At 34.3% G+C, this 20,739-nt stretch overlaps 1 protein-coding gene across 1 annotated transcript; it reads right to left on the reverse strand.

Annotated features, from left to right (window-relative positions):
• Positions 1-485: 485 nt before the first annotated feature.
• LOC108344421 (transcription factor CYCLOIDEA) lies at positions 486-2,325 on the reverse strand. Its single transcript, XM_017582866.2, has 2 exons — positions 795-2,325; positions 486-680 (listed from the first exon to the last, which is right to left on the reverse strand). The coding sequence occupies exons 1-2, from the start codon at positions 1,933-1,935 to the stop codon at positions 625-627; spliced, it is 1,197 nt and encodes a 398-aa protein (XP_017438355.1). The 5' UTR covers positions 1,936-2,325; the 3' UTR covers positions 486-624.
• Between the last annotated feature and the right edge of the window lie 18,414 nt (positions 2,326-20,739).

Raw genomic sequence — 20,739 nt, forward strand, 5'->3', positions numbered from 1 at the left:
TGTATGATGTGAAATTTAACGTGGTCCTATCCTTCTGTATTTAGGTTGAGTTTCATCTATAAGAAATCTCTAAGAAAACTAGTATATTATTGAGCTTTTTTTTGTACTCATATTTAGTGATTAATAATGTAAATCAGGAAGGGCATGCTACATAAATAGCTTGACAACAAACAGAAGGGAAAAACAATGACAACAACAAGGTATATAATCAAATTCTTGAAATGTTTTTAAAACAAAGGAATATATAAATAATAGTCACTGTTGAACGATCTAAACCAAATATATAAATATTTAAAATCTGCAGGAACAGTTTCTTGATAACTTAATTGGAATTATGCAATGCCAAGGGCAGTTTAAATATTGGTCAGAAAGCAATACACGCAGCAGGAACCTTTGTGCCAACTGTCACACGCCATTGGGTGATGATGAGCAAAAGAAGATGAGGTACAAACATTTTTGTGGAAAGGGAATATAGGACAGAAAAGTTACTGGTAGAAAACACAGAAAGTTGCCTTCATATATGATTCCTTGGCAAACAGCTAGAAGAGTTTCCATTAGAATAAGATGACTGAAAAATACAAAAGGAAAAGGAAAAGGAAAAGCTAACACACACACACATACAATCTAGTGTAAACGTGGATTGGTGCACTCCTCCCAAGACTTTCCAAAGATTTGAAGCCCTGAAAATTGAAGACTTACAGAACTATGAATATCATCAAAATAGAAGGTTTCTAGAAGATCTTATCAGTTGGTACTAGTATCATTTTGATGAAACACACAACAACCACACATACCTGTGGATAGATTCATGCTAGCTATGGCACAGAAGTTGGAGCGGCCAGTGGATCCATTAGCATCCCAATTCGGAGATAAATTGGAGAAAGGGTGGTGGTACTCAATGTTGTTGTTGTTGAAACATGGTGGTTCCTTAGGGATCATAAGGTTTTGGTGATGGTGATGAGAAGAGGACATCAATGATGGCTTCAACTTTCTCTTTATCACAATTGATTCCTCAATAACGTTGAAATCATCTCTAGGTGCTTCACTTCCAACAAGGTGATGAGAGTGGCTATTTTCAATTGCAGGGCACTTTTTCTTCAGGTCTTGTTGCACCCTCCCTGTGTTGGAATTAACATTGCACATGATCTTGTTACTAGTTCTTTCCCTTGCTCTTGCTCTTGCTTTCTCCCTTGACTCCTTCATCTTTGCAGGTTCCTTCTGTGCCCTTTTCAACTTCATCCTCTCCCTTGCAGCCAGAAATGTCGGTGACTTGTTATCGCTTGAATCTAACCCTTGTTGTAGGTTGTTTGGAGCAGCAGCATCACCAGTGATGAGTTGTTGCTTCTGCTTGATCTCCGAAACCACTTCACAGTCATCATCACACTCAGATGAAGAAGAGAAGCTCTTGGCTCCTTCTTCACTGTTGGTGCTGTTCTTGCTCCTTGCCAGCTCCTTAATTGCTCTCTTGGACTTGTTGAAGAGCCACTCAAGGGTGTTGCTGGCTTTGTCAAACCCTAGCATGTCTTGAAGATCAAAGAACTTGCGAGCAATCTCAATGGATAACCTCACCCTCCGGTCCCTCAACCCCTGAGAGGTGTAAATCTTGCTGTGCCTGTCTTTCTTAACTGGCTTCTTTGTGAGGAAACAAGAGAGGCCATAGTGAGGAGCAGCAGCAGCAGCACCACCACCACTTGGGTCAGGTTTGGTCATTGCAGAACCTCCACCACCACAGTTATGATCTGTGACTGGCAAATTGCTCAGTGCCTCTTGGATGTTTGGAGGGTTGTGATGAGTTGGTAAGTAAGGCACAGAAAGTGGATCGTGAAGAAGGGTGTTTCCTGCAGAAGCATTCTCAAGGTTGAGGAAAGGAAAAGGATGGAAGGAAGAAGATGATGAAGGGAAGGAAGGGTAGGGGGTGGAACTGTAAGGGAACATTTGAAGATTTTTTTCTTTTTTCTCTCTTTTCAATTAATGAGTTTGAGAGAGGGGACAAAAACCCTAGCTCTTGAAGAAGTGTATGTCTATCTTCCTCCGAACAATGAACTGGTTTTAACCCACAGCTCCCAACTTAATGGTCCAAAGTGATGCCCCAACACACCCTTTAATATAAAGGGTTGAGGTAAGGGATAGAGATAGAGATAGAGACTAGTTATGTCTTATGCTAACACTATAACCCATCCTAGAAGAGAAAAAGAGTGCTTAAGAAGTGATTTTCAATTAGGACAATGATGGAACTTGGATTTGCTTTGCTTGCATAGTGTCTATTGTTATGTGGTTGGATTATCTGCTGGACCTGAGTCTTTGGCAGCGAGGAAGAGAGAGAAAGAGTGTTGTGTGTGTATGTGTGAGTGTGAGTGTGAGTGAGAGTGAGAAAGAGAGAGAATGAGACAGTAATAGTGTAAGTAAACGGAGTACAAGACACATAATTTGTGGGTTTTTTTGCCTCATTATGTGGAAGCAACGTAAGCAGAGCAGGGTCAAATCGTCTAACTTTTGAACCCGTTAATATGTGTGTTTTTTTTTTCTGTTGTTGTCTCTGGTGTCCTTAGGGTTAGGGTTCTACTTAGCCCTCACAGAATTTGAAGATTAAAAGTAGGTCTACGTAATATCTGATGTGTTAATGCTTAATTTTTGAGCAACCAATATGGGATTTTTTTCTGGTGAAAAATTTATCACACATTGCTGTAGAAATTAACTAGGGAAAATTGAGATTTTTTCTTTCCTATGACGAGGCTTCAACTTTTTAACCCAAGGGTTCTAAAAGGTGGGTGGAAGTGAAACGGTGCAAACACGGTTCACTGTTTCTTCTGTACAAATAAGTTTTGATACTCCTCAACGAGGAAGGTAAGATAGTAAATGGTAACCAGTTAATCAGTCAATCACCAAGAAAATCAAGAGATCAATTTCTCTTTCCTTATATAAAAAACATGCACTTTCCATTCTGAATATTAATCAAAACATTCCACACCCCATGATCATTTTTGAAAAATCCAGACTTTTCAGACATGGTCACAATATAAAATTTAAAGAAATTGTTTTATTTATGAATGATTGAAAATATGAATATTTATAATTATTACAATGTTCTGAAATTGTGATGAATGGAGGGTGTTAACGAGAAAAAAGCAGATATTTTTGTTTACTATTGAAACAGTGAATAATCTTAATTGAAAGAGTGGGGAAAAGGGGTTGATTCTGAATTAAAAAAGAGAAGAAAAAGTACTAGCTACCGACTGAGCAAAAAAGACAAAATGGTAATTACAAAAATTAGGGTTCATTGGAGAGAACCGTACCTCCTACTGTCATTTTCAGCCCGGAAAACTCATCCAATCTCTGACAGCATTGCTATGGTTTGCAGTTTGAGAGTGGGGGTCATCCCTGCCCTCTTATCAGTTTGTATATTCAGTAACCTGTAGTTGGTGTTTACACAGAGTCATGGATGGCTTCTTGGTCCTCTTTCATAACCTAAGCTCTTTGGATTTCTTTTGTACCTCACAACCTGGGAAAAGAAACTATATTATATACATGCATGGTACGGTTCCAGAATCTGCACTTGGATCTCAGTTTCAGTACTTCCTTCTCATAACCCTCTTCTTAATTTTCATCACACCATTTTCTTAGGGTTTTACTTTTCACTTTAATTGCTATGGCTTTTTTTTTTAATGTAAACTTAACAGTCAAATGTGTCTCAGAAACATACTTAAGAAAGCTTTTGAAATTATCTTCTTGGTGGTTCTTCATTAGGGTTTCTAATTAACTAATCTAACTTGCTATATGAGTTGAAATATCCTAAATACTTCTATATTTGTATGTATATTTTCTTGTTAATGAAAAAATAATAACCTATCTTAGATCTAATGTTATATATAATTTTATTTAATTTTTTATATTTTGAAGGATTGGTGTTGTGATATATAATATATTTCTAAACCTAAAAGAATAGTTTTTATTTATTTATTTATCTTAAAATGAATATTAAGAATTACAAATAGTTGTTCAAAGTTTTTGAAAAATAAAAATTAAAGAAAAATACCTAAATTAAAATCCAAACATTTTTATAATAAGTATTTCAAATGTTACACATATTAAAAGAAATATTATAGGAATTAAAATCGAAATATACTAATTTTATAAAGAGTAAACATTTTTTTCCCTGTGAGGGATTTGGATTTCTCAAGAAAGAGCACCACCTAACTAGATAAACAAAGTGTGTGGTATTTCTTGTTATGGTTTTCCAATGCCATCCAAAAATGGCTTATAAAGGTCTTTTCACCTCTTTCTTTAACCTTCCTTTTGTAGTAATATGGTAATCACAATTCACATTTCACAATGCAAAATACAAAATGAAAAAGTTGGAAACTCAAATGTTAAAACGTCACACTCACTAATATATTTTTTTAAAGCACACGTGTTATTATTAACTAAAACTTTTTATATACAAATATTAGATAAGAGCATATTTAAGACCTATTATTCAATAATGACATTAAAAAATCTTTAGGAGTTTTTGTTTTTGTTTTTTTTTTAAATAATAAGGAAAGATGACATTAGGAAATGAGCACAAGGGTTGACTCATTTGCAAAGAAAGGCCAAAGGTTCACATTTGAATAGACTTTAGGAGTTAATTGTTACTCTTGTTAATATCTCTTATCCTAATTTTATACATTAAAGTTTTTTAGTTATTTTTAACTTTTACATTATAGTTTTACATTTCATATTATTTAACAGCTAGTTTAAAAAAAAATCGATTCTTGACCTCTAAAAAAAGCACTTTTTTTACCTTGCTATATGTATATTTGTTTATTTTTAATTGTTATTTAGTTTTCAATCACTTTTCGACTCTTATTATTTTGTAACTTTCAACATAATTTTTATTAAATAATAAAAAGTATTAGATATATTATCTTTATCTTTTATATTGAGTTAGTTTATTGATATTTTTTATTTGTATTTTGTGCTTAGTTCATATTTCTTTTATAGGATTATATGTGTATCTAGAGCCTAAGATTCTTTTGAGAAAATAAAAAAACATTTTTGTCGCCTTTGTCACTACACCTGATGTTGTCGGGGGCAGTGTCGTCTACCACTGTTGTCAGCAGCACCATCGTCTATCGTGGGAGGCTGCACTACCACTACAGAGTTTTAGTTTCGACTGACGATCACACAATTTTGATTATATTTGTCAGGCAATCATCGTGTCATCAACGATGTCTTCATTAAAACTTTTATGCGCTCTTAGCACCTTTTAAAGTTGTGAATCTCCTTTTTTTGTCGTGCATAGTGGCATGTCTCGTCTCCTCTTAAACAATGATTCAGAGTGTCGAGGTTGCTTTTTTTCTCTTTCAAGTTCGTCGTGCGTGGTCACATGTCTCATCTCCTCTTAGACAACTATTTAGAGTGTCAATGTCGCTCTTTTTCCTGTTTCAGTTGTCTTGATTGGAGAATCTTAGATTTTTAAGGTTTCTTCTGTTCATCAATGACTTCTTTCGCTGTTGTTTTTTTACCTCTTGTCCCCATTGCATTTGACCCGTCCACATATGTTTTTCCTTCCATGACAAAAATGGTTTTTGTTAGTAATGATGGCTCTTCAACAATGACTTCTTTATCCACTGGATGTTAACACTGCATTCCTCAACGATGATTTGTAAGAAGAGATTTATATTGAGCAACCTCCCAATTTTTTTTGTTCAAGAAGAGTCTTCTGGGTTAGTATTTCGTCTTCTATGTCATCTTTGTACTAAGTTTTTATTAATTATATTGATAACAAGCTTGGTAACTTGAGGGGAAGGGTTAGATATATCATCTTTATCTTATCTTTATATTTTATCTTAAATTAATTTATTATTTCTTATTTATATTTTGGATTTTAGTTCATATTTCTTCATATTTCTTATTTATAGGCTCATGTGAATATAAATTTAAAAATATATTTAATTTAATATTTATAAATTAATTGAGAATAAAAAATTTGAAAAGTAATTATAATAAATAAGATAGTTTAAATATATTTTAATTTTGGTAATGGAAAAATTATCATAATAAAATATTTTAATTATGGTTGGATTTTTAAAATTAATTTTTACAATGTATATTTATTTGGTTAAAATAATTTATGTATTAATTTTTTTATAATAAGTTAGAAAAATAAATTAAATAATAATATGATTTAGGTGTAAATATTTGAAACGAAATTTAATGTAAAGTTAAAGATTAATAATATAAAAGTAAAATATTTAGGTTTATTTATAAAACAATAGTTAAAGAAAATATTAAAAACGTACAAAAATCTTTTTAAAATGTTTTATTTAGAAAATATATAAATTTGAAATATAGCAAAATATAAAAATTCTTAATAGAATTTATAACATTTAAAATACAAAAGTATAAAATTCAAAAATTCAAATTCAAATTAGATAACTATTTATTACGTTATTAATTATTTAAATTAAAGTTAATAATTAAAAAAATTAAATAATATATTTTCATCGTCGTCTATTGTTTCATTCAAGAATTTACTTGTTTCTAGAAATATAGTAATCATATAATTTAGAAACAAGTGAATCCTTACTAGTGATAATGCGCGACTGTAGCTCTTCAAACGGGGAATCACTGAAACACCTTAAACTTAAAAACTTTTTGCCACATTATTCAAATTCTCAAAAATTGAATTGAATACATTTAATAAATTTCAATTGTTAATTAATATTTACAAATTCAATTGTATTCAATACATAAATTCTTCAAATCTTTTTTGGTATGAAATCCGATATCACATTTGTTAAGAATAAATCGTTTATAAAACTCATATGTGGTTTTCATGTTTTAAAGTTTAATCAAATAATTTTAAACGAGATAAGAATCTGAAAACACTTAAACCTGAAGAATAGTATAGGTAGAATACAAATGCTAGAAACAAGATTATGAAATCATCCATCAACATGGAAAAACTTTAGGAAACCATTAGGAAAACAACTAGGTTAAAAGCTTCCAGACACAACGCTAAACGACTGACAAGTCAAAGCGTCTAAAGAGAGTTATGCTAAACACGTAAGTTATATTGTACCCAATGATATTCAGTTGAACTCTCAAGAAGCAAAAAGGATTGAGACAATGTCTTTGACCAAAAACCTTCTGAAAGACTTAAACAAAGATTGAAAACTTATAAAAGAAGTTAAACGCTCTTGCTCTAAAAAGGCATTATCACAAAAAGCGTTTAAAACATACTAGACAATACCATGAGTTAAACCCTTTACTTCGTCCAACGATGAAGTTCCTAAACGAATTATATCTTTAGGAAAAACTTAAATTGTAAACGCTACCTCAACGATAGGAAATGAAAAAAAAACTTTGTTGTTCTGAATAAGAATTAAATGTCATTAAATCCTTAACTTTCAAAACAAAAGCGATAAGATATAAGACATATCTGCTGCATGCAAAATCTACTTTATTCTATGCAGATAACCTACTACACACATCCACTACTTTATTTGTAATATATCAGAAGCGGACGTTAGAGAATAAAAAGACATTCACAAAAAGTTTTCTTCATAAGTGTTTGAAACAAAGTGCAACCTATTTTTGTGCAAAGTACTAAAAAAGCATGTCTGCTCTGACAAGTTGGCTTTAACCAACAACTGCTTCACACGCAAGAGAGAGAAGACACAAGAATCACGGCCAAGAACTCAGTCTAACGAATACCTTTTGAAAAAACCTTTAAATAGAAGATCATTCAAAAGAAGAATCAAGAGGATAACCCAAGAGGAGAACTTACAACGAAAATATCAATCCTACGAAAAGCATTTAAAAGAGAAGCACAAAGAAGCTCAGGCAAAAGAAAAATATCTGAGCAGAGAAAAAGAAAATTCAAATAATACTCTCGAGCATCATTGTAATATTTGCTTACTATTGTAAGAAGAGAGAAAAGAAAAAAGACCGAAACACCCAGCGAGTCTATAGACTGTATTGTATTGAACATATATCCTCTGTACGAGAGTAATAGTCTAAACGATTTGTAAGCAATCGTTGATTGCATATCTGAAGAGAATTAAAACACTTGTTATTGAAACTCTAAGGATTTAAGGAAATTTAGGCACTATATCAGAGGATACCAGGATCGTCTAGTACTAGGAGTGATGCGAATACTTAACTAGTCTAGGGTAACGAGAAATTATTTGCTGACTAGGGATACCAAGAGTGGTGAAGAATAATGCAAAACTAGGAGTGGGTGAAACTCAACTAGGCATCCTATCGAAAGATACCAGGATTGTCAAGTACTAGGAGTGGTGTGAATACTCAACTAGTCTAGGGTAATGAGAAGTTATTCGCTGACTAGGGATACCAGAAGTGGTGAAAAATACTATACAACCAGGAGTGGGTGAAACTCAACTAGGCAGCACATCGGGGGATAGAGGAGACTGGACGTAGCTTAGTTGGATTGAACCAGTATAAAAATACCTATGCATGTATTGTTTAATTTTGTCTAAAAGCTTTTCTTATTAAACCTGCAATTGCATTTTACTTTTAAATACAAGAGCTTTCCATAATAAATGATTATTCATTAAAAAGAAAAGCTCTTACAAACATTGCAGTGAATATCCTATATAGCACAAAGAAAAGAATTCATTGAGTAATATCATTTACAAAGTCAACAACTACTTGAAAATCTTGTATTCGATGAAAGTGCTATAGAAAGAGGGTTGCAAAAAGGTTTTTCCATTAACAGTGTTCAACCCTCCCGCCCCCCCTCCCCCTTGTAGTGTTTTTCAGGTACTTCAATTGGTACCAGAGCTAACCTCATGAGGTTATTTCTTAGCAAGACTGGAAGCAAATAATGATAGCATTCCTTGAATCATGACATATTGATATGTGGGATGTTGTAGAAAATGGAAACTATATACCCATCAATGAAGATGGACAACCACTATGAAAAAGTAAATGGAGTGACGAGCAGAAGCAACTCTACCTGTTAAATTCCAAAGCTCTCAAATCTCTTATGTATGCCCTTTCCAAAGAAGAATATAGAAAGGTTCACGCCTACCAAGGATCCAAAGAAATGTGGGATAACTTGGTCATAACCTACGAAGGATCGAATGAAGTAAAGATAAACAAGATGAACCTGTTGACTAAACAATATGAGTTGTTTACTATGCTGGAAAACGAAAACATCAAAGCATGTTCAACAAATTCCAAACAATCCTAAATGAGCTCAAATCTTTGGGAAGCTATATGACAACTTCAATCATATTGATAAAATCCTACAAAGTCTTCCTAGACAATGGAGACCACTAGCTCTTAGAACGTCAAAGAATCTTGAAGGAATGAGTCTGGAAGAGTTGGTCTGGATTTTGAAAGTACATGAGCTCGAACTCCTATAAGATGGTCCCATAAAAAACGAGAAGATTATCGTGCTTAAAGTTGTCAAGAGGACACCCACCAAAGCTCTCAAGACTGATGATGTCTGACAATGAACAAGACTCCATGAATAAGAACAAAGAAGAGGAGCTTTCTTTAATTACGTGAAAGCTTCAATCCATGTAGAGGAAAAGAAAAGGCACAATGTTATAGAGTAGGCGATTCAGATCTGGCTCTAAGAACAACCTAAAGGACAGACGATCGGAAGACACAACTTTCTGCCATGATTGCAACAAACTTAGACATTTTAGATCAGAATGTCTCGAGACTGAAAAGATGAAAAAAGTCAGTCGGATCCAGATACGAAAAAGAAGAAGATGTTGATGAGCACCTGGGAAGACCTTGACACATTTGACGAGGATGAAGACGCCAAAGTATGCCTTGTGGTAGGATATGATGAGAGTACTCATCCAGTCTAGGGTAACAGGAGGCTATTCGCTAATTGAGGAGACCAAGAGTGGTGAGAATACTCATCCAGTCTAGGGTAACAGAAGGTTATTCGGTGATTAAGAAGACCAAGAGCAGTGTGAATAATTAGTTATAATATTGTTGAGATTGTTGATAAGGGGAGCACTAGTTTAGCTGAACCCACAATCTCAGTAATATTTGTGTTTTCGATGATAACAACACATAATTAATAACACATGAGTATTTTGTGTTACATGTTCTATGATTACATGTTATATGCTTTTGCTTACTGTGATAAATTTGTATAAGCATATTTGTGAACATGATTGTGTTGTTCATTGCATATCACTGTGTTTAATATGTAATTCTATATGTGTATGCATGACATAAGGTGTTGGAAATGAAAAACCACAAGCACTTTGGTTGAACTTTAATGTGTGACAAAACAAACAGTTTTAAGTCGATTACATTATGGGATGAATCGATTAAAACTCGAGTGTTTGCACAAACTCTTTTCAAGCGTGCTGTGAGTTATTTTGAAGAGAAATGTTTTCAAAATTATGCTAAGTGATTTTACTTAATCGACTACATGCTATCTGCATTCGACTAAGTTAGTTGTTATTTTGAAAACTGATTGAATGCTTGACTCAACTGATTTAACGGTCATATTTTCAAACATATTGACCAAACATTTATTGTGAGTCGACTGCATTAAATGTGCATTCAATTAATAAGTTTTAATGATGTTAACTTCCTATAATTGCAAGATGTATTCGACTACATTAGTTACTAAGTCGATTAAAATGCATTTAATGTGTGCATAACTATAAATTAACGCTGATTTGAATTCTTTAAGAACTTTTGTGCAATTAACACTTTCATATCTTTCAAAAAACGCTATGGTTTCTTATAGAGAAAAGAGAAGCTCCACGAACCAGAGATTGACCGTGGTGATCAAGTCTTAGAGGTTTCTTGAGAAGCAAGATTTGTTGGGTTTGAACGTCTGATCTATCTGCACAGAAAGTTGTAATCTGCGTGATCAAAAATTTCTGCAATCGTGAAGATTGACTGGTTTCCCTGTTGTGATTACATGAAGAAGAACTATGTTCTTTACTTTGAGGGTGGCTCAAAGGGTTTGACAACAGAAGAGGGTGTTCTTGCTACGTGTCTGTATTGTTTACTGCCTATATTAGATTAGAGGGTTAGAGAAGTGTTTTACATTTTTGACGTGAGGTCGCTGTAAAAACCTTGGTGTATAAACCTTGATTTTTATAGTGCATTTGCTTCCTATGGTTGGAAGGACACTGGATGTAGGCTTGGCCGAACCAGTATAAAAATCAGCGTTTGAATTCTCTAATCCCTACACTCTTTTATTAAGTCGATTACGCTGTTAGTATATTCGATTAAGTTTCCTGCTGCATTGCATATCTTTTAACTTGCGATTCAAGAAAAGTGTAAAAGCATCTTATTTTGTGAAATAGTTTTTGAAAGATTATATTTTTTACACTTCACCAATTCATCCCCCCTCTTGGTGTGAGAAACTAAGTCATTCTATTTTAACAATTGGCACCAGAGCTGGTTTTCATAAAATATTTGAAAAACAAATCGATTACTATTTCCGGTTAATCGATTCAATCTTGAAAAATGGCCTCTGTTTCTCAAACAAGAAGGACAAGTGAATCCGTTTTCAAGCTTGTGCATGTTACCTGTAACGCTAAGTCGAATTTCGTTACTAATGTCTTTTATGAGTCTATTGAAACAGGTTTCTTGAAAAATAAGAAAAAGGGGGTAGATAAATTGGAATCAAGAGCTGAAAGAATGAATCTGCAGGCTGAAAAGTTTACAAGATTCCTCAATGAGAAGAAAAGTCACAGGCATCAAAATGATAACCAAGAGAATGTATCAAGAAGTGATCTCATCATGATGGCTAAATCTGAAACGGTGAAAGCATGTTTGGAACAAAGAGTGAAAGATTCCATGTGGTATCTGGACAACGGATGCTCAAGGCTCATGACAGGAGATCCAACAAAATTCACAAGAATTTCTTACAAGACTTCTGGCCATGTCACATACAATGATAACAACAAAGGAAAGATCATCGGTATTGGTAAAATCCAAACTCCCTCTATGTATGAAATTGATAATGTGTTGCTTGTTGAAGGATTGAAACACAATTTGCTTAGTATTAGTCAGTTGTGTGATAGAGGGCTGAAAATAACTTTTGAACCAAAATACTATTTGATTAGCAATGGTTCAACTAATGAGTTATTACTAACAGGAAAAAGATACAACAACATTTACATAATCGATTTTAGAAAAACTTCATTCAAATATGTTGTATGTCTTATGTCTAAAGAAGATTATGCATGGTTATGGCATAAGAGACTAACTCATATTAATATGGGTCAATTGAACAAGCTAGTGTCTAAGGATCTTTTTATTGGTCTTCCTAATATTCGCTATGCTTCTGAAAAATTGTATGATGCATGCTAGAAAGGAAAACAAACAAAAAAATCATTCAAAAATAAAAGAGAAATATCTACCACCAGACCCCTGGAACTATTGGAGATGGACTTATTCGGTCCTTCAAGGGTTAGGAGTCTTGGAGGAAATTTATATGGTTTAGTAATTGTTGATGACTATTCTCGTTTTACTTAGACATTCTTCATTTATGCCAAGAGTGAAACCTTCAGAGTGTTCAAGAAATTTACTGCTGTTATTCAAAATGAAAAAAAAGCTTAAGATTAAATCAATTATAAGTGATCATGGCAAGGAGTTCCAAAATGAAGCATTTGATGAATATTGTGCGGAGATGGGAATCTCTCACAACTTCTCAGCACCAAGAACACCTCAGCAGAATAGAGTTGTTGAAAGAAAAAATAGGGCATTAGAAGAACTAGCAAAAACCATGGTGAATGAGAGGGACTTACCAAAGTATTTTTGGGCAGATGCAGTGAGCACAACTTGTTATGTACTGAATATAACAAAGATAAGATCAATGTTGAACTTGACTCCCAATGAATTGTTCAAGGGAAGAAAGCCTAACATTTCACATATGCGGATCTTTGGATGCAAGTGTTTTGTTCTAAACAATGGTAAGGAAAGCCTTGGTAAGTTTGATTCCAAAGCCGATGAGGCCATATTTATTGGTTTTTCTCTTACAAGTAAAGCTTACCGTGTTTATAACAAAAGAACAATGTGTGTTGAGGAATCTGTATATGTAGCTTTTGACGAGTATATTGATATTGCCACTAATCCTGTACACTCTAGAAAGTCAATACATGCAGATGATTCCGCTGGAGAGGAAGAAGAAAATGAAGAAATCCCAGAAGAGGAAAATCCTGAGAATGTAATCGATCCCCCCAGAGCTGAATCGATTAAGGAATGTAAAACACTAAGGAATGTCTCGATAAACAACATCATTGGTGATATCACAAGAGGTGTTTCCACCAGGCGTCAACTTAATCAATTCTGCATGAATGTAACGTATGTTGCTAAGATTGAACCCAATAACATTGAAGTTGCACTTGCGGATGAAAAATGGATGATGGCCATGCAATAGGAGCTAAATCAGTTTAAGAGGAATAATGTATGGGAGCTGGTTCCAAGAACAGAAAACCTTCAGGTTATAGGCACTAAATGGGTCTTCAGAAACAAGATGGATGACTTAGGAGAAATCATCAAGAACAAGGCAAGGTTGGTTGCTAAAGGTTACAGTCAAGAAGAAGGAATCAATTATGATGAAACGTATGCACCAGTGGCCAGACTGGAAGCAATAAGGATACGACTTGCTATTGCCTCAGTCATGAAGTTCAAGTTGTACCAAATGGATGTCAAGAGTGCTTTCCTAAACGGGTACATCAAGGAAGAAGTATATGTGGAACAACCACCAGGATTTCAAGACTTTGAACATCTAGACTTTGTTTTCAAATTGAAAAAGGTCTTATGTGGACTGAAACAGGCGCCAAGGTCATGGTACAAGCGTCTAAGTGAGTTCCTGGTAAAGAAGGGATTCACTAGGGGTAAAGTAGATTCAACTCTTTTCATTAAGAATTCCAAAAAGGATAGATTATATGTGCAAATTTATGTTGATGATATCATTTTTGGATCAACTAATCCCTCTTTATGCAAAGAGTTTTCTAAGACTATGCAGGATGAGTTCGAGATGTCCATGATGGGAGAACTCACATACTTCCTAGGACTTCAACTTAAGCAGACTGAGAATGACATCTTTATTCATCAATCAAAGTACTACACTGATTTGTTAAAGATATATAAAATGTTGGACTGCAAAAAGACTCCAACACCTATGGCAACAAACTTCTTTCTTGACCTTGATGAAGCAGGCAAAGCGGTTGATCAGAAAATGTATAGAGGTATGATTAGATCTCTACTGTGCTTAACTCCCAATAGCTAGACATCATGCATAGTGTATGTCTTTGTGCTAGGTTTCAGTCTCTACCAAAAGAATCACACTTAACAATTGTAAAAAAGAATTTTGAAATACTTAAAGGGAACCAAGAATCTTGGTGTGAGAAACTAAGCCATTCTATTTTAACAATTGGTATCAGATGAAGAAGATGAGTCCAATGAAGAGGATTCTATGGAAATATCTGAATCACAATAAGGGTCTTAGGATCATAGTTTTTGAGTCATAATTTCTGTTTTGTTGGATAGTTTTACAGTGGTTAGCATAAATTGCAAGATACCTAGGTGTTTTTTGCTTTCACCAGATTGTAATCATTGCTTGATCATAAATGAAATCAGTTTTTGTTTTGCCAATCTGTGTGTGGATGACTCCTTGCGAATGATGAATTAATCAGATTGGAAATCGATTACACTGTGTTTGTATGCAACTTGATATATTTCACTGTTACATTTACATAATTGCATACTTATACATTATTTGTGATAATTCTTGTAATTCTTTGATTCTAAAATGCTTGATCTGGAAAGACCTGGAAAGGTTATTAATAAGTCCAAAAAAGTAGTAAATTTTCATATGAAATTTTGGCACTTATGTTTTAAATTGTGTACATTTGTATCAATTCGCCTCAATCTAAGAAAGATGAAATGTAATCATATGTTTCCGAGTTGTTGATTAAAAGGAAATCATTTGATCCCTATTTTGTATATGTTCCAGGTAAATTAAGAGAAAAGAGAAAAGAGAGAAGAGCAAATCTTGCAACAATTTGCCCAAGCTAAAATGATCTCGCTTAAGCTAGATTCATCCAGGAAGCCATTGATTTTAAATTCATTCTCGCTTAAGTGAAAATAATTTAGCTTCAGCGAAAATGACTATCTTCTCCAAGAAGTTTCTTCTCGCTTAAGCGATAATCATCTAGCTTAAGCGAGAATTCGCGCAATATATATACTCACGAGTCAGAAAGAAAGGGACAGAGGGAGCTACAGAGAAAAAAAATCACAAAGTTATCAAAAGGGTTGTTCTTTCACTTTTGTTATAGGATCTTCTTCTTCATCTCTTAGAATGCTAATGGCTACGATGAGTGACTGATCTTTTCTCTTGGGATTGAATGTAATCGATTCGAACTCGGATGTAATCTGGTGATATTTATGTATAGCATTTCTATTTTATTCAATATTGGTATTTTTGTTCTGCTCTTAGTGCTTGATTCTATCTGATCAATAGTTTCATGAATGTGGGTTTTAGTTTTGCTAGAAAGTATTTCTAAAATCTGATCTGGACAAGAATACTTGATATCCTGTGATGCTAGGAATAGATTTCAGTTTATCAATTTGTTATAACAATTGAATATAATGTTGGACAGTTTGTTGGATGTGTGAGGAATCAATATTCAAGGAACTGATCTTATGAATTTTATACGCGAGGAATCGATATAAATGACTTTTGTGTGTTGCATCAATATTGGTAATTTCAGGTGCTATATGTTTATATTCATTCAGATTACAGACGAGTGAGATAGATGAATTCAATCCTAACTTCTCATATTAAACTTTCTTTAACTTATCTGCTGTTAATATTTTACTCTTACGCAACATAGTATAAATTATCAAAATCCGTTATGAATCAAGTTCAATACCCTTGTATATATGCTGTTTGAGATAAATTTATCTATTTAATTGAAGTTGTTCCTCGTGGGATCGACACTCTTACTTAAAAATCATTATACTACAGTTGACTATTGGTACGCTTGCCAAAAGTTCAACAAGTATTTTGGGTGTCGTTGCCTGGGAACGATTTTCTTTTGAATTTATAAAGTTATCTCATCCAAATTTGTGAATATATTTCTTTTTATTTATTTAGTTTATTTAGTTTTCTCTTTTGTATTAATCCTTGATTGAGCTGTTTTGATTTATGTTCTTAAGAGGTCAGGTTTCTAAAGATCAATTAGCATTTGACCCAGAGATAGAAAAAACCGCTCAAAGAAGTAGAGGCAAAAACAAAGAAGAAGGAAGGAAAAACAAAGGAAAAATCTTCCAATACTTCCATCACACATCTGGAAACAGAAAATATTGCGGAAGAAGGACCAACCCCACCTAGAAGAACATTGGGAGACTATGCTATGCAACAAGGGCCAAGATATTTTTCAAGCATAGTAATACCACCCACCACCAAAACATGGAAATGAAGCCAGCTTTCCTTAGCTTAATCAATTCTCATCAATTCACTAGAATGGATAATAAAGATTCATATATTCATCTTTCTACGTTCTATGAACTGATAGTAACTATGGGATTTGAAGAAAGGGATCTTGATCATGTTTATATGCATTTGTTTCCTTTTTCTCTGACAGGAAAAGCAAACGAATGGCTTAAATCACATCCAAACCAAAGTCTAAACAAGTGGAGTGATGTAGAAGATAAATTCTTGAATAGATTCTTTCCACCTTCTCGTTACAATAAGGCAAAAGCTGAGATTTCTACTTTTAGGCAAGGAGCAGATGAGCCATTTTGTGAACCTTGGGAACAATTTAATTCTTTATTGAGGAGATGCCAAATCATGGGTTTGAAGATATTGCTCAACTAAATATTTTCTGCAATGGTCTGAGGCCAGACACCAAAATGATATTAGATGTAGCAGCTAGAGGAATAATGATGTCTGTAGATGTAGAGCAAGCAACAAGAATCATTGAGGCATTAGCATCTACAGACCATCAAGCTAAACATAATAGACAAACAGTTCAACGGAAAGCAATGCTTGATCTCAGTACTATAGATGCAATTTTAGCTCAGAATAAAATTCTGACTCAGCAGATGGAAGCATTAACCAAACAGATGGCTAATCTACCTGAGCAATTAAAAGCAGTACAATCTTCTTCTAGTCAACAACCCATGAGATGTAACTTCTGTGGAGGTGACCATCCCAATGGTCATTGTTCATATCAAAGTGGCCCACAAGAAGGAGAAGTTCAATATGTGAGTAATCAAGGAAGCACATGTAATTTCTCTAACAATAATAACTTTTCGCAGGGTGGAGAAACAATGAAAGTCAGAATTTTGGATGGAAACAAGATGTTGGTCCTTCAAATAGACAACCTCCTTATCAGAATCAACAACAAAATCCATTTGTGTATGAAATAACAACCAAATTGGAGGATACTCTAGAAAAATTCATGCAAGCTTCTATAACCAATCAGAAAAATAGAAGCTTCAATCAGAAATCTTGAAACACAAGTGGGACAATTGGCTAAATAACTATCAGATCAACATGCAAATCATTTTTCAGCCAACACCCAAACTAATCCCAAGGAGCATTGTAAATCAATTACTACCAGAAGTGGTAAAATTCTGGGAAGAGGGATTGAAGACAATCTAGTTGTGGAGGAGGAAGTTTTGGAGAAAAAAGTAAATGAGAAAGAGAAAAATGAGTGTGAGGGAAAGAAAGAGAAAAATAAAGGTGAGTATGTGAATAAAGGAGAAGAAAATAAAAATCAAGAAAAAGAGTTTTTGAAACACCTTCCTTATCCGAAAAACCCATCTAACATAGACAAGGAGAGACAATTGGCTCGGTTCAAGCAAATATTCAACCAGCTGGAGATCACCAGGCCCTTGACTGAAGCACTACAACAGATTCCTGCCTATGCGAAGTACATGAAGCAAATCCTCAGCAAGAAGAAGAATTATTTAGATGAAGAAACAATTGAAGTGTAGGGAAATTGTAGTGTCATCATGAAAAAGACTCTCCCTCCAAAATTCAAAGATCCGGGGAGCTTCACCATTCCTTGCACCATTGGAAACCATGATATAGGGAAGACTCTTATTGATTTAGGGGCTAGCATAAATCTGATGCCCCTATCTATGCTTAAAAAGATTGGTGGTCTTGAAGCCAAGCCAACAAGAATGATGCTTCAATTGGCAGATAGGTCCATCAAATATCCTTATGGTGTGGTAGAAGACGTGGTGATAAAAATTGATAAGCTCCAATTCCTAGTGGACTTTGTAGTGATGGAGATGAAGGAAGATGCAGAGATACCGCTCATCCTTGGAAGACCTTTCATGAAGACAACCAAGGTTGTCATTCATATGGAAGAGGGAATACTAAAATTAAAAGACCAAGATAGAGAGGTAACTTTTAATTTCTTCAAAGATATGCAACAAAGTAAAGAGGAACAACCTAGTCTTGAAGCAAACGATGAAGTTTTATCAGTTACTAGTCTACCAAGGCAAGTTGCCAAGTTTGCAAAAAAAAGCCTTAATTGTTTCTCTCCAAAAGTGAAGGAAGAGGATGGAGATAAGGAAGAGAAACTAGTTCACCAACACCCTGTTTTAGAAAGTGATGAACCCAAACCTGGCAAACTAGTGATTATTAAGAACAGGTTATGGGTTATCAAGGCAATAAAGGCAAATGGAGTACTTGAAATTGAGGCTCCCTATTCAAGAAGAGTCAAGTTGGTGACGGGAAAGCTACCGAGAAGATGTTGGTGTCATGAAAGGAAGAAGCACATCAACATCATGAATCAAACCTAATTGCCCCATCTGTCAGGCTCGTGACGTTAAACAAGCGCTTCCTGGGAGGCAACCCAATGTTTAATTATGTTTTCGCATTTTAATTTTATCTTGTGTGTTAATTGTGTTTGTGTATTTATTATGTGTTTGTTTGCGAAAGGGTAAGTTTTAACATTTAAATGTCTCAATAAGGAAAACCATGCATACCTAAGTCTTCTTGTACCAAAATGTTTGTGTCATGCATGATACTAAGTTTTGGTGCCAAAATTGAGTTCATTGAATGATAAAAATTGTCTTGTTTTGGCCAAATTGTGAAAATTGAGTTTAAGAGTTTTTGTGAAACTTTTGGGCATGACAGATAATTGGGTGAGGAATATATTGATATGTGTCTCTTGATTAATTAAACTGAATTCATCATGAATTGGGTGAGTAAAAGTTGAAAATTTTCAAAAGTGGCAAAAACTGCATTATTTTCGCCTAAGTTAAACCTTCTCGCCTGGGCTAGATATGCAGAAAACTGAAACACAAGTTTTTCTTATATTTGTGCTTAAGCGAAAGAAGACTCGCTTGGGCGAGAATTGAATTTCAAATTCCCGTGCCCTCTGGAACATTTTTGCTTAAGCTAAACCTTGCTCGCCTGGGCGAAAATGTCCTGCAAATGAGGTTGAGCCACTTGAGCTTTTTCGCTTAGATTAAACTTGGTTCGCCTGGGCGAAACTTTTTAAAACTGAAACCTGCCAATCTAGCTTAAGCGAGACCAAGGGACCCTGTGTTAAAACTTAGAAAGGGAAGCACTGGTTCATAACTACTTTCTTTTCAACATAGTGCTTTCTTCCTTCAAAGTATAGGGCGCGATTTTCTTGATCCAATGGTGCTCAATTAACTCACCAATCCCTTCCTTCCTTTGCTAAATTCCCTTGAAGGCATGACTCCACCAAAATTCTTGGTATACTTACAGTGGCCTGGGGACAGTCCAATTTTTCCAGGGGAAAGTGGACCTACTAGACTTGACAACACTTTTGCAGATGGATTCACATCAGGTGAGGGGCCATCAAGAGTTGCAGATAGAGATGACCTTGTTGTGGGGGAAGAGTCAGTCGGAGTGGACCTTCAAGAGGAGGAGTTTCAGGCTGAATTTGATAGAGTCATGAGGGGAGATTGACACACAACACTATTCCAACCTCCAAAACTCAATGAAATACGATTTTTTTTTTGTTTTACTGCAAAACTTTTTTTTAGTAATATTATGCTTTAGTTGTTTTGGTTAGAATGTACAGTTTAAATTACTTTTTGCTTTACTTTTTGCTTAATATTGCACAGAGCACATACACAACTAAAATGATTTTTTTTGGGAATTATAAGAAATCTTTCTTGAGGAAATTGGTTAAAGAGAAATCAAGTTTCAAAAAGTTTTCTAAGATAGTACAACTGAAAAAGAAAAAAGGAAAATTTTGGTTGAATCCATAGTTAAATGGGATTAGGATATTAGTGTTGGATAATTGGTTAAGATAATCAATTGCAACAACAAGTGATATACCAAGGAAAGAAACCAAACACAGAACCTAGTGAGTGTGTGAATCCTTAAACAGTTTGAGAGTTTCCACTGTTTGTTGTCAAGTTGATATTGCTTGAGTTTTCATTTGGATAACATCACACTTGAAGCAGGAAAATGATCAAGGCCGTTTTGTTGAATTTAAATAACTTAGTGCCAAACATCCAACCTCAGAATAATCATCCTTTTGTGATAGTCCATTTAAGCCTAATTGCTTTGAATTATGCACCTTCACCTTAACTTTAATTAGTATCCTTTCCCTTTACACACTTTAGGGATAAAGAGCATAGGTGCATTTTATTCAGTTTTAAAATGGGATTTGGTTGGTGGAATTGTACTTAGAAAAGAAAGGGGCTGAGTATTTTGTATTATAATTCACTCCTTAGTATTGTATAGAAATGTATCTAAAAAAAAGGAAAGAAGAAAAAGAAGGAGTGAAT

The sequence above is a fragment of the Vigna angularis genome, chromosome 8 (genome assembly GCF_016808095.1).
Source record: "Vigna angularis cultivar LongXiaoDou No.4 chromosome 8, ASM1680809v1, whole genome shotgun sequence".
NCBI classification, from domain to species: Eukaryota; Viridiplantae; Streptophyta; class Magnoliopsida; order Fabales; family Fabaceae; genus Vigna; species Vigna angularis.